The sequence below is a fragment of the Chelonia mydas genome, chromosome 3, assembly GCF_015237465.2.
Source record: "Chelonia mydas isolate rCheMyd1 chromosome 3, rCheMyd1.pri.v2, whole genome shotgun sequence".
Taxonomy (NCBI): Eukaryota; Metazoa; Chordata; order Testudines; family Cheloniidae; genus Chelonia; species Chelonia mydas.
This window is the reverse complement of record NC_057851.1, coordinates 116,345,253-116,361,308: the sequence shown is the minus strand read 5'-3', so window position 1 is coordinate 116,361,308 and position 16,056 is coordinate 116,345,253. Positions and strand designations below refer to the sequence as shown.

At 42.3% G+C, this 16,056-nt stretch overlaps 2 protein-coding genes across 10 annotated transcripts in view; one reads left to right on the top strand and one right to left on the bottom strand.

Moving 5' to 3' along the window:
* SYTL3 (synaptotagmin like 3) overlaps positions 1–5,750 on the bottom strand; it is a 67,046-nt gene extending 61,296 nt beyond the window's left edge. For 2 of the 8 annotated variants that reach the window (XR_005224765.2, XM_037895075.2), the window contains exons 1-2: positions 3,950–4,363; positions 3,335–3,561 (exon numbers count right to left, since the gene is read on the bottom strand). The gene's annotated coding sequence lies outside the window, so the exon portion shown is untranslated. Of the gene's footprint in view, positions 1–3,334; positions 3,666–3,949; positions 5,425–5,448 lie in introns of those variants that run through there. The other 6 variants (XM_043544278.1, XM_043544277.1, XM_043544279.1 and 3 more) reach the window with 6 other exon arrangements.
* A 140-nt stretch (positions 5,751–5,890) lies between these two features.
* On the top strand, positions 5,891–13,749 carry DYNLT1 (dynein light chain Tctex-type 1). 2 transcript variants are annotated; one of them, XM_037895079.2, is made up of 5 exons: positions 5,891–6,017; positions 10,278–10,319; positions 11,887–12,010; positions 12,950–13,027; positions 13,429–13,749. In XM_037895079.2, the coding sequence occupies exons 1-5, from the start codon at positions 5,991–5,993 to the stop codon at positions 13,497–13,499; spliced, it is 342 nt and encodes a 113-aa protein (XP_037751007.1). In that variant the 5' UTR covers positions 5,891–5,990; the 3' UTR covers positions 13,500–13,749. The 2 variants fall into 2 exon arrangements, with proteins under 2 accessions (XP_037751007.1, XP_037751008.1); XM_037895080.2 differs by lacking the exon at positions 10,278–10,319 and having other exon boundaries at positions 5,927–6,017.
* Positions 13,750–16,056: the final 2,307 nt, after the last annotated feature.

The following is a 16,056-nucleotide window of genomic DNA, read 5'->3' as shown; positions in this document are numbered from 1 at the left end:
TGCGCCAGGGATCCTGAGGAACTCACGGTGTTGGTCCCCCCTGAGGACACCACCCTGACCCATGTACCTCAAGAGGGGGAGTCCAGAAGTAGCCCGGGGGCAACTGACCCTAGTCTGGCTGTAGCACTGCCAGAACCCATATCAGTGTGTTGCGGCCAGGATCCCCACTCACGCAGTGGTGGGTCTTCTGCTGCTGCTGAAATCACTGAGCACTGAAAGCTGTGTTAAGTGGTGGGACCTCAAGACATCTCAGAGGGTGTGGTGGAGCAGTGAGCAAGTGGCTGTGGGAACAAGAAAGCTGTCTTCTCCCGCCAAAGGTGAAAGGTGAACTCATGCAAAATCACCTCTGAACGTTGGGTCTCCACTGACCAAGGACAACAACTGCGAGTGGAGTGTGACGGAGGGAGGGGGAGATTAAAGGAACTTTTGTTGATGGACTTAAGAACCTGAGACAGAAGACACTGCCCAATGTACTCTGGGATGGGTGTTTTGCTCATGGTCTTATGCTTATGAATCCTGCTTGTGCCATTTTCCCAAGATAATGCTGTGTTACTTTCCCCCTTTATATTAAAAGTTTCTTATCTACACACAGACTCTGTGCTTCTCAGAGGGGAAGTATTGCCTCGTAGAGGTGCCCAAGAGGTAGTGTGTACTTTTCCTAGGTTATTGGGTGGGGACTTGAGCAAGTTTTGTGTTGTATTGTTAAAAAGGAACCCGCAGATCAGCAGTTCTCAAACTTTGTTGCACCGTGACCCCCTTCTGACAACAAAAATTAATACATGACCCCAGGAGGGGGGACCGAAGCCTGAGCCTGCCCAAGTCCTGCCACCCTGGGCATGAGGGCCCAAAGCTGAAGCCCCAGGCCTCAGCAAGTCTAACACCAGCCCTGGCGACCCCATTAAAATGAGGTCATGACCCACTTTGGGGTCCCGAACCACAGTTTGAGAACCGCTGCCCTAGATATTGCACCCAGCCTTGTAACTTCCGACTCCACCTGGAAGAAGGGTTACATACCTAATTTTCTATAAATGTTCTAAGCTAGTTTAGAATCACAGTTAGGGAGTTTAGAGGGCAAACAAAGTGCCCTTATGGGGGCAAAGCTTCATGCCTCACAATCACCAGATTTTGTAATTATTTTGCAGATATGGTCAAATTGGATGGAACAGGTGATTACTTTTGTAACAGTAGAGAAGAGCTTTTGAATCACTGAAGTTACCTGCATCAGACCTATTCTTAGGAGAAATCAAGAAATGATATTTTTAATAACGACTGTTCCTCAGGAGTCACAGGAAAAAAAAAATCTTACAAAATCTTCAGATACCTTCCTTCATTACATGCCTGCTGGGAAAATCCATCTAGCTAGCTTAGAGTTTTATACTGCCCTCATCATTATAATGCTTGAGCACCTTCTGTGTAGAATCAATAGCAAGGTTCCTAATAAACTTCATGGTTCCTCTCCCTTTTTAGGGTATAAATACTTTGATTAAGATAGGGTTATGGTTTTGTTTGTTCGATTTGTTAATTTTGAGGCCGGGGGACTTTCCAGGGGCATTCCTAAACTTGTGTGAGGAAATGATACAGGGCCAATGTACACAGCTCTATGCCTTTCTCCTCTGCAGCATCCAGTGCTGGGTTCAGACTGCGGAATCTTTGGAGCACTCTGAGCTCTGGCAATTTTGAGCTGGAGAGCAGCACATTGGTAGCAGTAGGGAAGCTGTCACAAGTTAGAGCAGCCCAGAATCCAGGAGGTCCAAATGTCTATAATATGATAGAGCTAGGTCTCATCCACTTTCACAGAATGATTTTTGGAACGCATATGCCCTATGAACTTGGCTATGCGGTCCATAGCCATCACGCTAACAACTAAACCACATTCTGATCACAAAATCAGGAACAGAGCCAGAAATACTGATTCCCAATATTCCACTGCTCTACTACATATAGTTGCCATTTTGTCACAGACAAAGGGTGTATCATGTTCCTGTCTATGGACTGGTCCACCTAAAAGATAACAACTTAGTTCTGCTACATTACTCCATTAGCCCAAGAGGACTGCAATGTGGATCTGGAAGTTCTGCGTACAACCTTTGCCGATGACCAGCCATTCAGGAAAATATAATATATGCTCACATAATTACAGGTTATAGCATAATGTATACATACAAATGGGCAGGATTAAGTTTGCATGAGTAACTTTACTTCTGCCATTTCTTTATCTTTCAGTATTTGACTTTGCAACTTTACCCTTCTCTTAAGGTTGCTTGTTTGCATCTAACATATATAAAGACTCTCTCTTAAATTAGTACTTGTTTGGGGGCTGGATGCTGCCAGGCACTGCTAATAAACCAGAGATCTTTTTGCTAATAGGTCACCAGTCTGAACTCAGACAAGCTCAGTAGGGAGTAAAAATTGGGGTCTTTTTAAATTAAAATCCTCAGATGAAAGGCAAAGTATTTTATTATCATCTTTATTATTATTTATAATAAACAACACCTAAATATTGTGGTGATATATGAGATAATAGTATATGATTGTATATGAACATTTTTGTTTAATTTTAAATTACTCAGATATTTTCATTGTGAGATCTATGAATAACATTTCCAATTCCTATAGCCACATTTATTTTTTGGTTTTGGTTGTGACACTGAATCAAATACATACAAAATAATCTGTGAAAACCAGGTCCTGATTTGAGATAATTTGACTATTAGATCCTTTAATTCAAAAGAGAGGCGTGGCATATCTATAATAGAAACTCAGAGTAACGCTATTTCCTGGAAAAAAACATGCAAATCACAAATGCTAATGGACTTTATGGCAATTGCCTCTCATACAAATACCAATCAAATTAATTAATTAGAACTCACTTGACAAGCAGAATTATGAAAAAAAATTTGCACTATCGGACTGCAACATTTTAATTTTCATGTAGATATAGAATGTTTTCCCATAACAATGTCTTTTGTGTTGTAAAAGGAAATATTTTGCTTGCACTTGTCTCTTGTAGTATTAATATCATCCTACCCAAGTTTATCCAGTAAAAGAGATTACTTCACAACAAATCACTTCCAGTTCAAGTTCCAGCTCCAAGTCTTTCCACAAATCCTTTAAAAACTAAGCAACATTGTTTAAGCAGGTTTCAGAGTAACAGCCGTGTTAGTCTGTATTCGTAAAAAGAAAAGGAGTACTTGTGGCACCTTAGAGACTAACCAGTTTATTTGAGCATGAGCTTTCGTGAGCTACAGCTCACTTCATCGGATGCATAGCATATCGTGGAAACTGCTATTTCTCCTTGCTGTGTTAGATAAAACAGATTGAAAATATGCCTTACCTTTTCAGCTGCCACAGAAGAAAGAGATGTGGAAGTGAACTGTTGGAGATTGAGGAGTTCACTTCTTCTTTACTGAAAAAAATTGATTTTCTCCCCACTCTTTTCCTTCCTGCAAGGGCCAAAATTGGAGTAAAACATCTGTAGAGGGTGATCCTGTGACAGCCAACAAGGACCTGGCTCAGGGGATGGTAGCTACTGCTGCCACAGGCTCCAAAACACTGCTGTTCCTGGGAGCAAAGCAGAGACTAGTGATCAAACGGAAGTTATTAGCTTCTTTAAAATTTTAAAAAGAGGTTTCACCGTGTGAAAATGCAATGCTGTATTAATCAAAATGTGCTTACGGCCCCCAAGCCACCCACAGGAAGCGTAGTGGCTATGCTTTCTTAGACTTCCGAATGATTTTGCTTTCTGAAGAATAGATTTGCAAAAACTGCAAACCTCAACCTCCCCAGAGAGACTGAAAAACACTGGTAAAGTGAGCAGGCCCTTTACTGGAAACAAGATAGCCTGGTTTCCTTTCCAGTCAGCTGCAGATCACAAAGCATGACAGACAGATAGACAATATGAACTTTCCTGAATGAACACCTATGAAAAGTAGAAATGAACCTAACCCACCGAGAATGAGTCTGGAATCAGATGCAAATCCAAAATTCATGGATGTCTGGATTGGGGATTCCAGTCCAACCAGTTACAGAGATAGGCGGAGTATCTGCATCCAAACTTCTTCAGATTCTGGGAGGTGGTATTGAGCCTCTTTTTCCAGGTCAAGCTCATCTCTAGTTTAAAGGAGCAGTTATTTCTGGGTCAAACACAACATATAAAATAGGTTAACAGGGTTCTTTTTATTTCTTAGATCTCTTGAAAAATGGCATATATCAGTACAAAGTCTATAACGCGTTGCCATCCACATGGCAAAATGAAGCAGCTCGTGTGACTCTTTAATTGCATAGCTCTACTAACCCAATAGGTTCAAACAGCTTGTGCTTAACTTTAAGCATGTCAGTAGTCTCACTTAGGTAACAAGAACTGCTCTTGTGCATAAAGATAAGCCCATGAGGAACTATTTGCAGGATTTGGGCCTTTGTCTTTACTCCAGGGGCCTTTGTCTTTACTCCGGTGACGTTCTTATTGGAGTAAAAACTTATTGGCAGTCTTGCCATCCAACCTTAAACATTAAAAAATGAGTTGGGTCCCCCAAAATAATGATCGTTATTTTTAATCTCATGATTTTTAAGACAAATTTTGGATTATTTTTGTCTTTTGGTTTTTGAGCCTGTCAGGTCCACTCGGGTCATGTTTTCAAGCTTTCCTCAATAGCCACGAAGACCAGACACATTCCCCCACCCCCCTTTTTTTTTTTAAAATGAAAGCTGAGATTCTCATGTGGGAGACTTGAGATGAAATCACAAGAGCTGACATCTCTGGATCTGTTATGATTCCATCATATCTCAGAATCTTCCATCCAAAGCCTCTGATGTGTTTTATCAACATAAAAACTCACACCACCTCTGGGGGAAAAGCTACTTGGGCACCCCTGGCAGGATTTGAGGCCAGACACAAAGGGCCAAGTTGCACGGGGTGTAAACCAGAGAACAATCAGCACAGATGTGTTTGGGGATAAGTCACAATGGGGAGAACTCCAAACACATCTCACTAAGACCAACCTTGCCACCAGTGCCCGCTGGATTTTTTAAAAAAACTTTTCATTAAGGCAAAGTTGCCACCCGTCTGTTACTATTCCCTGCTCCGGACCACGACAGCAGTCACAGAACCGGGCTCCGGCTCGCCGGCTGAGGAGCCCCCCCACCTCCGAGCACACTAGAGAGGGCGACCACATTGCTAAAAAGCTGGCCCCCCCGTGGGCCCTGGCGCAGATACGTGGAGTGAGAGTTTCTCCCAGGCCAGGCCGCGCATTACTGCCCCACTCCTGCAGCCGGGGCCCGGGCAATGCAGAGTCCTGCGGGCCGCGCGGGCGGGCCGGGGCCAGCCTGGGCACATGGCCAACGGGTCCCAGGAGCGGGCAGCGAGGCTCGCGCCACGCCTTGGCAGACCCAGCCCGGCTGGGCCCACCCACTGCCGGGCCTATGGGTAACTCAGGAGACGGTCCGGGTTACCGTGGAAACCGACAACGACCCCCCCCCCGTGTCACGTGGGAGGCGTTGGGCGGGGCCAAGCGCTGACTGACTGCTGTCACGAGATTAGGCTGTGGGGTAGGGAGGAAAGGGCGCCTCTCCGGGCACCAGCGTATCCCAGCATGCACCGCCCTGCCTGTTGCTATAGCTGGGGAAAGGCGCCTGAAAGAGCAGGGTCCATTCCGCAGGCACAGGACGAGCTGCAAACTGGGAGGGGGTGGAGGTGTCGGATGCGCCGGCGCAAAATGAGCCGCTCGAGAATGGCGGAGGCAGATGTCGGAGAACAGAATGAGGTTGAATGCGCAGGCGCACTATAAGCAGGGCTCCGAGCCGCAGAGGGGTGTGAGGTAACTGAGAGCGTTGCGCCGCCGCGGTTGGAGCGGCGGGGACGTCAGTGGGCGGGGTGGGTGCGCAGGCGCGGCGCGAGCCGCCCGCGGTTGGCGGAGAGGTTATCAGGGGGGCGGGGCCGCGGTGTTTGCTGCAGGCTGGCGGCGTGAGCGGCTGCGGTCCGAGCCGGAGGAAAGATGGACGAATTGCAGTCGGGGGAGGAGGTAACAGCTCGGGCAGCGGGGCAGGGATCCCGGCGAGGAGCCCTCTAGGGGCGCAGGGATCCCCTGTTCGCATCGCTGCCGCCCTTCCCCGACACACACGGTGGTTGGGGGCGGGCGGGCGGTGTTGCTAGGAGACCCACCCTCCGCTCTCCTGGGCTGCTCCGGGAGAGGGGGCGAGCAGGGGGAGCCTCGCGCGTTCCCGGAATCCCCAACGGCCGGAGCGTGCCCGAGCTCCAAACGGGCTTCCCCGGCTCGTGCATTGCCCGTGTCGCGGGGGGCGGGGCTGCTGCAGCCCCTGGGCGTAACGCCCAGTGCCCCCTCCTCAGTGCTTGTGAATCCCGGGCAGGGGGAGCCGAGCCTTTGTGTTCTCCATGTGGCAGCGCGGTGCTGCCGCTGCTGCCGGTTGCTTGCAGGAGCAGGGTGCCATTTGATTAACGAGTACGACACATCCAAGGAATAATAAGTTGGCGTCCTTGTGGCACCTTAGAAACTAACCCATTTATTTGGGCATAAGCTTTCGTGGCCTAAAACCCGCTTCATCAACCTGTCGCCAAGGAATAACGTCTCCCAGAACCGCATGCCCGCTGTGGGGTTTTGATAACCTCACAAACCAAGTGAACGAAGCTTGATTAATCCAAGTCTTAACATAGAATTCAAGCTTTAACTCTTTGCACATTAATGGTCATTGAAATATCTCACTAAGCAATATTCCCACACCCTGTCCCTAGGTCGCTTTTGTGTCTCTGTATCTTGGGTACCCCTTTATCTTTCAGCCTTCTTCTGTGCCCATCTTATTTTCTTCTATCCTGAAAGTTTCTCTTTCAACACTCTTTTGTAGGCTATGATAGAGAAATATTGTAATAGACATTTTTCTGACATAACTACTGAACAATAGACTCCTGTCATTGTATGAACTTCACGATTGCATTAAGTGCACAGAAATGTCACAGAGCATAGAAGCTTGAGCACAAAAGCAAGGGCATGCTGAATTAAGCCAGATAAACCTCGCAATTGTGCCTCAATTTTGCAGCACACAGACACTTTCTTTCATTTCAGGTGAACGAGCCCCTGATGGCATGGCTAATGTGATTAGGTCCTATGGTGGTGTCACTTGAATAAATATGTGGACAGAGTTGGCATCATGCTTTGTTTCAAGGATAGGTTCCTGGGTTAGTGTTTTTGTTGTGTGGTAATTCCACCATGATTTCAACAATTTCCATCCCACCATCAACCTCAACCTAGACCAATCCACACAAGAGGTCCATTTCCTGGACACTATTGTGCTAGTAAGCGATGGCCACGTAAACACCACCCTATACTGGAAACCTACTGACTGCTATACTTACCTACATGCCTCCAGCTTCCATCCAGGACACATCACGTGATCCATTGTCTACAGCCAAGCTCTAAGGTACAACTGTATTTGCTCCAATCCCTCAGACAGAGACAAACACCTATAAGATCTCTATCAAGCATTCTTAAAATGACAATACCCACCTGCTGAAGTGAAAAGACAGATTGACAGAGCCAGAAAAGTACCCAGAAGTCACCTACCACAGGACAGGCCCAGCAAAGAAAATAACAGAACACCACTAGCTGTCACCTTCAGCGCCCAACTAAAACCTCTCTAGTGAATCATCAAAGATTTACAACCTATCCTGAAAAATGATCCCTTACTCTCACAGATCTTGGGAGACAGACAGTACTCGCTTACAGACAGCCCTCCAACCTGAAGCAAATACTCACCAGCAACCACACAACAGAACCACTAACCCAGGAACCTATCCTTGCAACAAAGCCTGATGCCAGCTCTGTCCACATATTTATTCAACTGACACCATCATAGGACCTAATCACATTAGCCATGCCATCAGGGGCTCGTTCATCTGCACATCTACCAATGTGAGATATGCCATCATGTGCCAGTAATGCCCCTCTGCCATGTACATTGGCCAAACCGGACAGTCTCTACGCAAAAGAATAAATGGACACAAATCTGACATCAGGAATCATAACTCTCAAAAACCGGTAGGAGAACACTTCAACCTCTTTGGCCACTCAGTAAAAGATTTAAGGGTGGCAATTTTGCAACAGAAAAGCTTCAAAAACAGACTCCAGCTAGAAACTGCTGAGCTTGAATTAATATGCAAACTAGATACCATTAACTTGGGTTTGAATAGAGACTGGGAGTGGCTGGGTCATTACACATATTGAATCTATTTCCTTAAGCTAAGTATCCTCACACCTTCTTGTCAGCTGTCTAAATGGGCCATCTTGATTATCACTACAAAAGTTTTGGTTTTTTTTCCGCCTGCTGATAATAGCTCATCTTAATTAAATAGCCTCTCACAGTTTGTTTGGTAACTTCCAACTTTGTGTGTGTGTGTATATATATATATATATACACACACACACACAATCTTACTATATGTTCCATTCTATGCATCCATTGAAGTGAGTTGTAGCTCATGAAAGCTTTTGCTCTAATAAATTAGTTAGTCTCTAAGGTGCCACAAGTACTCCTGTTTTTGCGGATACAGATTAACACGGCTGCTATTCTGAAACCTGTATTATAACTTGTGACTACCATACCTGAATCAATGATTGTTTGGCTAACACATTAGCGCTGTCCAAGAGACCACCAGTTCAGTAAACTTTGTTTGTATTTGTTACCAAGACTTGTTTTTTAAAAAGTACTGATTCTGTGAAGATTAGTATACATAGATTATCAATTGTCTTCCCCTTTACCATTTCATATAGGAGAAACATATAATTTTATAAGCCTGCGATATCAGGAAATGTGACTATAACATAATGGTCATGTTTGTTTAAATATTCTAGAACCTTTTCTTTTTTCAAATGCCCAAGGAAGTCCAGTATGAAAACATTAATGATAAGACTGAGAATCTAAATGCACAAGTCAAGAAGGTCAAAATTATGGATTCTACAGCAGAAGTAACTTAGTTTCATTACACATACACAAAGGTACAAATTTAGCAGTTTTCTGTTGGGACACCACATTGTTAACAGAATCCATCAACCAGAAAGCTGGCTTTCTTATTTTTTAATGAAGATTACATTGCCACCATTCCCCATTTTCTCCCTCTCCCCTCCCCCGTTTTTAATAATTATTCAGGACAGAGGAACTGTTCCATCTTCATTCATAAAACATAATCTCATGTCAAGGGTTGACTACAGGCTCTTTGGTCTCTAAAGATATTTTGCAAGGGTCAGGTGGAATAAAACAATACTGTAACAAGTAAGGAATAAAGACACTTAAAATGGAACTGTATCAAGGAGAAATACATTATCCAGTTGCGCATATACACACACATGGCCAGTTTGACCATGTCACTTTCCTGTTCTGCACCCACTCAGCAAACTTGATCTTGATGTTCTTTCTCAGGCAAAACTTCAATTTTACCAAGCTCAGTCATTTTACTATTACCCTAAGTATCTTCATTCCAATTTTTCCTGTTTTCTCCATCAGTAGTCACATCAGATTGTAAGCTGTTTGGAGCAGAGGTTATTTCATGTGTATACAGAGTCTAGCGTTACTTGTGCCCTAATAGGAGCTTTGATACTACCACGATACAAACAACCTGGACTTCGCAGCAGAACTGCAAACATGTTTAAAAAAGTTGTGGGGAGCCAGGAGACAGCTACCTACATGGAAGGGAACTTCAACAGAATAGTAAAGGTGGAGTGGGGATGGACATGTCCCCCTCTCCGTAAGGTTGCATCTGTGCTGTCTGCTTCTAACCTTTGTGTCTAACTGTAAATTGTAGTCTTAGATTTGAGTATATGTACTCAAGGACTGAGTTACTCAAGAAATCATAACTCCCTTTCCTGGCTTGTTGAAAGTCTTGATTGTTGCATTGTATAGGCATAGTTAGTATCATGCCACAGTCCTCCAAAAAGAATGGAACTGCTCAAAATAGAACTAATATGCTGAATTTTATTGTAAAAATGAAATAAGTCAGCTAAAATCTTACTTAATTCCATGCTAATCCAAGTGATAAGAAATATTTTATTAGCAATGAGTAGGCAAAGTACTGATTCAATCCAGTGAGAAGCCTAATTAAATGTAAACAAGAAAGTTGATTTATGTCTGACAGACTAACCGTCTAAATTATCCTAAAAAATGTACTTACTAGCTAAATTTCCACTAGTGAAACTTGTACTCGCAACTAGAAACTGGCTCTGAAACATTTAAAAGTATTCATTTATTTAAAATTCTACCTCTGAATTTTTCTGTAGACTTCTTTTGTTATTGATGAAGTGAGTAACATCGTTAAAGAGGTAAGAAGTTACCAAATGTCGTCTTGTCATGTGAAAATGTAACCTTGTATTCCCTATATTTGTGTTATGCTATTTTCTCTCAATAGTTTCTTTGTGTACAAAAAAATCTTCCAACCAGTACATTGATTAGTATTAGAAATAGATATTACATAGGTTATTCAGTTTTCTATTAAGACTATACCAGTTAAATAGATTTTTCAAACAGACTACTATTAAGTATTGTTATGAACTTAAAATATATTTGATATTTAGAGTATGTTCCTCTTCTAGTGTGAACCTGCCTTTCCTCATATTAATTCCTAGATGGTGGAAATTACATGAATAAAGTGAAACTTACGCAGAAGGGCGTAAGCTCCATTTAAAACTCTTAGCATAAAGAGCTTTGCACAGGCCCTCTGCACAAACAGAAATTTCACTTATAAATGTCTCACCTTTCAGGATTTTTTCCTCAAAGATAATGTATGAGCTACATATTTGATTTAGACACTTTAAAGTGTATTTGAGATAAATGCCTTGTAGTTGCAAGTTGCTAAGAAACTTGCATCTTGTCTACAAATCTTCAGAGGCGTTTGTTTGTGGCAACCACCTTTCCTGTTGTAGAAATTCAATGAAATGGCAAGTAGATGGGATTATGACACATTAGAGAGTTTATTTGGTTACTGTACAACAAAACAAAGTTACAGGTTAATGTAGTCCTAATTAAGTGGAGTTACTGTCAATGAATTGTGCCCATTTAACATATCTCTTACAAATTTTGAAAGGCCCCTTTCATATACTGTATATTTTTTTCCTACACACTAAGTGAATTAGTTCTTTGATTTTATTTTTTTTAAGGAAGCAAACTAAAGCTTCTGTAAGAAAAGTGCATGACCTAAAAATACCCATTTCAGCCATAAAGTGTGTGCCTCCTTACTTTGAAAATGTACACCATTGGGTACAAGTGAGAATCGGTACCTATAAGTAGTGGAATTTCTTCATACTTGCTTTTCTTAAATAATCTTCAGTCACGTGGTCTGTCTTATTTTACTACACCAATAGCCAGAAGTAACAGGATTTAAAAAAAAAAAAATTCTTATCAAGACTACTTCAAAGTTTAAGCACAGTTTAAATTCTACTTTCAGACCCAGCTCTCTGCACAGTCATACAGCAGTACCAAACATGTATGTGTGAATATCTATGCTTGTGATTCCAAATGTTTCCAGTCACTCTAGTTCTGTTGCAAATGCAAGTAACACTGGTAGTTCATAATGCGTATTTGGGATTCTGCAGTAGGGGTTTGAGAAAAGCAGGAATACAAATTAAAATCAAAGGCTAAGGTAAAACCGTTGACATCATCATGCTAACAAAGAGCAAATCATTTGGAGTGCTTTGTTCTTAAATAGTAGGTATGTGGTAAAAGTATTTCTAATGTATACCACTGCTACAGACTTTGGCAACTTCAGTGCTAGTTAACTTGGGGTTTTCCATAAACTGAATTCCAATGTGTTAAAAACATGAAGCACTTAGTTAAAATTAGAGGTCTAAGCTGGATAGTGGCAACAGATATATTTCTGTTTGTCACTTTTAGGCTATAGAAAGTGCAATAGGTGGCAATGCCTATCAACACAGCAAAGTGAACCAGTGGACTACAAGTGTGGTAGAACAAACTTTAAGTCAACTTACAAAGCTGGGGAAACCTTTCAAGTATATTGGTAAGTTTGTGCTGCTATATTGGCTTTATTGACTATACCAGAAGACTGAAATGTAAGCAGTCTATTAGTGAGACTTATTTAAAGATGAATGCAAAACTTTTCATAAAAACTTGTCTCCTAAACTAGTAACAATACATTATATTTTAGTTATAAACTACGAATATACAGTCAAACTATAAAATCAGCTTTATTTACTTGTTAAGTATTTAGCATCAGTCTGTGGAAGATGAAACAGTCTGGCACTAGTATCTTGCATGCTGTTGATTTTGCTGCCTTTGCCCCCAGAAGAGGTAGGAATATTGTTCCCCTTTCAGGAGGGGGGCTGGGAGAAGTGAAACATAGATTAAGTGACTTGCCCAGCATTCCACAGGAAGTATGTGGCAGAACTTGGGAAAGAATCCCCATCTCTTGTCCCATTTCACTGCCTTAACCACAAGACCATCCTTCCTATTACAGGTTATATACTTATTTATTTGTATTACCATAGTGCCTATGAGTCCCAGTCCTGGACCATGACCCCATTGTGCTAGGTGCTGTAGAAATGGGGGGGAAAAGCCTTTCCCTGTCCCAAAGATCTTTGTCTGTCTTGAGCTGTTTGGGGGTTTTATGTAGATGATGGCCAGGGCTGACTTTTTTGGGACACCTTTGAAGTGTCCGTGTTAGCACCTTAGCTTTTTCTTGCTTTGTTTTTTAGTGCTTTTTTTATTTATTACGTTGTACCATTTGACATGTAAGGGTCTGCATCTTTTTGCCAGGAAGTTTTTACAGTAAATTGCATTCATGTGGATATTGTATGTAGTGAATTTGAGTTCATAGACATAGGGGACTGATAACACAAATGCTAGTTTAATGCTAAAACTAGGCACTGATGTAAGCTGTGTTGATGATGATGATGATCAATTTGGTTTTCTAATGGAAGCTTCCTTTGTGTGTTAACAGTGACCTGTGTGATTATGCAAAAAAATGGTGCTGGCCTTCACACAGCAAGCTCTTGTTTCTGGGATAACACCTGTGATGGTACAGAAGCAACTTAATTTTCTTTCTTAAAAATAGCAACTTTTCATAAATATTCTCATGCTAGAACTTGTTTTTATTTTCAAGATTCTGTTGCCTTATCTCAGATAAGACTGAAAATCTTAAACTACTATTTTGGAGCAGCGTGGTACAGATTAAACTGCCTTTGGGGGAAAGAAGGGGCAAAAGTCTCCAAAGCTGGAGGCTTATAAATTTATTTTGATACATGTGAAGTTAGCAGCTAATTTCTTTTTTTAAAAATGCACACAACTACTGAGACAGCTTCACTCTTTCTTGATTAAAAAGTGAAACTTTCAAATTCTACTTTTAATATAGATGCCTGATCATGATATGGGGAAGCATGCATAACTTCTTGGTTTTAAATACTTTCTCTTCTGCTGTAGGAAACTGCACTGTGAGATGGGAGAATAAGACTATGTACTGTATTATCAGTGTCTTTGGACTTGCAATATAATTGCCTTGGAACTGCTCAGCCTTCTACGGATTCTCTTCTTCAGCACTTCCATTTCATAATCTGTTCAAACTGAATACACTTTTGTTTTTAATGTACTTTTTTATGTAGTTCTTTCAAATGTAGAAATGTGAAAACACTAGTCATGTGCTGTTACAAGGACTACACATTTGATCTTTATTGCACCAGTGTTGCTAGGCTGTCTTAACATTTCAAGGGCTTCTCAAGGTGCTAATAAAAAAAACAACAAAACCCTGAAACCTGCTGCAATGTAAAGGTTTCTTTAGCTTTATTCTCTGAAACTAATTTAAATAAGAATTTTCACACTTTGTACTTTTTGGTTAGCATTAAATTATTGAAGTTCATAACTTTGTGTGACTCTTCTATTGAATTCAGCTGTTTTGTGTTTTTTTGGGTTTTTTTGGTAGGGGAAGTTGTAGGGAATAACTTTTCATTCTCTTCAATAACTACTTGTTTTCAAGGTGTATGTCAATCTGCCTATGCTGAAGTGTATGCAGAACTGCAAAAATCTTATTTGAGACAATACGCTTGAAATGCCACCATGGTAAAGACTAAGTGAGCAAAGGCACAGTCTAAAAAGATTATCTGATCTTCTCTCTACTGCATTGAACACTGGTCCCAAGAATGCATTTCTTTGATATAGTAATTTTGTGACCACCTTCTGCACCATCTGTGTCAAACAGGAGGGATCAAGAAGATCTGAGGCATCTACTGTGGTCCAGTCCTATCTCATCCAAATGGCCTAGCAGACATCTGAAACTTGGATTAAATTGAAGTGCTGTTAACTAACATTGGGTTATATGGGAGACACAGGGATTTAGATAACTAGAATTTTTCAGATAAAACAAATGCAGATAAGTGGAATTATAGTTTCTCTGGTTCTCTCTACAACTCTTATAGTTAAGGTAGAGGTTTTCAAAGTCAGCAAGCTTAAAAGAAATAAAGGGGACTGCTACATCCCTTCTGAATGTTTGTGGGACCTGGGGTTGTACATGGTTTTTTTGTGTTTTTCTGTGTGTGAAACTTATTTCCCAGTGGAAAAAACTAGATACACACAAACCAAAAGAAATGTATATCCTATACTATTCTTCAAGATGTTAATCTTGCCTTCTAAAATAGTAATCAGAGATGTGTTTAACCATTAGTTCACTTGCAGAAATGTGCTCTAGTTATCACTTGTGTCCTCAAATGTCATGGGGCATCTGTATTGAGTCTTCATTTTTGCATTATGCAATGATGTATTGTGAACACTTATATCTAATAAAAATGACCTACATAACTATAAAAGCAACTTCCACAGCACACCCAGAAACATGCAGGCCTGTGCTGGTTTCAACCTCCTAATGAACTGCTTCTGCAAAATTATTTAAATGGTTAAGGGTTTGCAGAGTCAGGCCCTAAACCAACAGTGCAGTGTGTAAAGAGGATTGAAACTGTTGTATTTTCTGCTTGGTTAGTATCCTTCAAAACAGGAGGCTGAAGAGGGCTATAAAGCCAGCTGCTAGTGGAATGATTTGGCTCTTTATGCCTCTATTGCTTTTGCAGATTGGTATGAGGGACAGCCATAATTTTCACTTTCTCTAAGTGCTGCTGATGGTTTTTGGTGCAGTATGCTGTCCCCAACAAGTCACAATGTCTATGCAGATATATAGGGGTACATGTTGATTGACTAGTTTAACCAGAGGTGGGCAAACTATAGGCCACATCTGGCCCCTGGGACCATCCTGCCCAACCCCTGAGCTCCTGGCTGGGGAGGCTAGCTGCTGGCCCCTTCCCCACAGCCATGCTGTTGGGCAGGAGCACTCTGGCCCACTGCTTCTGTTGGGCAGTACAGCTTGCACCTGCCCACCTCCCAGGCTTTTTAATAAGCCAGTTCCACTGCTCTGAGTGGCATGGTTGGATAAGGGGCAGACAGGTAACGGGGTGGGGGAATGGGGAGGTTGGATAGGTGTGGGAGTCCCAGGGGGCCTGTCATGGGGCAGAGGTGTGAATAGGGGTTGGGGCAGTCAGGGAGTGGGGTGGGGTGGATAGGCATGGGAGTCTGTCAGGGGGCAGGGGTGTGGGTAAGGGGCAGGGGATTGTGGGGGAGGTCCCGGGGGGGGCAGTTGGGACAAGGAATGGCAGAGTTGGATGGGTTGAGGGCTCTGATAGGGGGCAGGGGCTAGGCTGTTTGGGGAGGCACAGCTTTCCCTACCCAGCCCTCCATACTGTTTTGCAACCCCTATGTGGCCCTTGAGCCAAAAAGTTTGCCTACCCCTGAGTTAAACATTGAATTATAGTGTTGAAGAGCTCTGTGAGCTCAAAAGCTTGTCTATTCCATTAACACAAGCTGATCCAACAAAACAAATACCTCCCCTGCTTTGTCTAAGATCCTGAGTTCATCTTGGCTTCAGTGCCCCCATCTCAACTGAATGGTGAGATACATAGCTGGAATCTGTCTGGTTCATTTGTGGGTTAATATTGATAGGCTAGGTATTTAGTCCAAACACTTAGAATTCTATCAAATGCTTGAGCTGCTGCATATGTTAACCTTACTTGT

Excerpts from the sequence above, each read along its gene's own strand:
- DYNLT1 (XM_037895079.2), top strand. The coding sequence starts at position 5,991 with ATGGACGAATTGCAGTCGGGGGAGGAG. Across the intron at positions 6,018-10,277 it reads AATTGCAGTCGGGGGAGGAG|ACTTCTTTTGTTATTGATGA; the intron begins GTAACAGCTCGG and ends ATTTTTCTGTAG. Across the intron at positions 12,011-12,949 it reads GAAACCTTTCAAGTATATTG|TGACCTGTGTGATTATGCAA; the intron begins GTAAGTTTGTGC and ends GTGTGTTAACAG.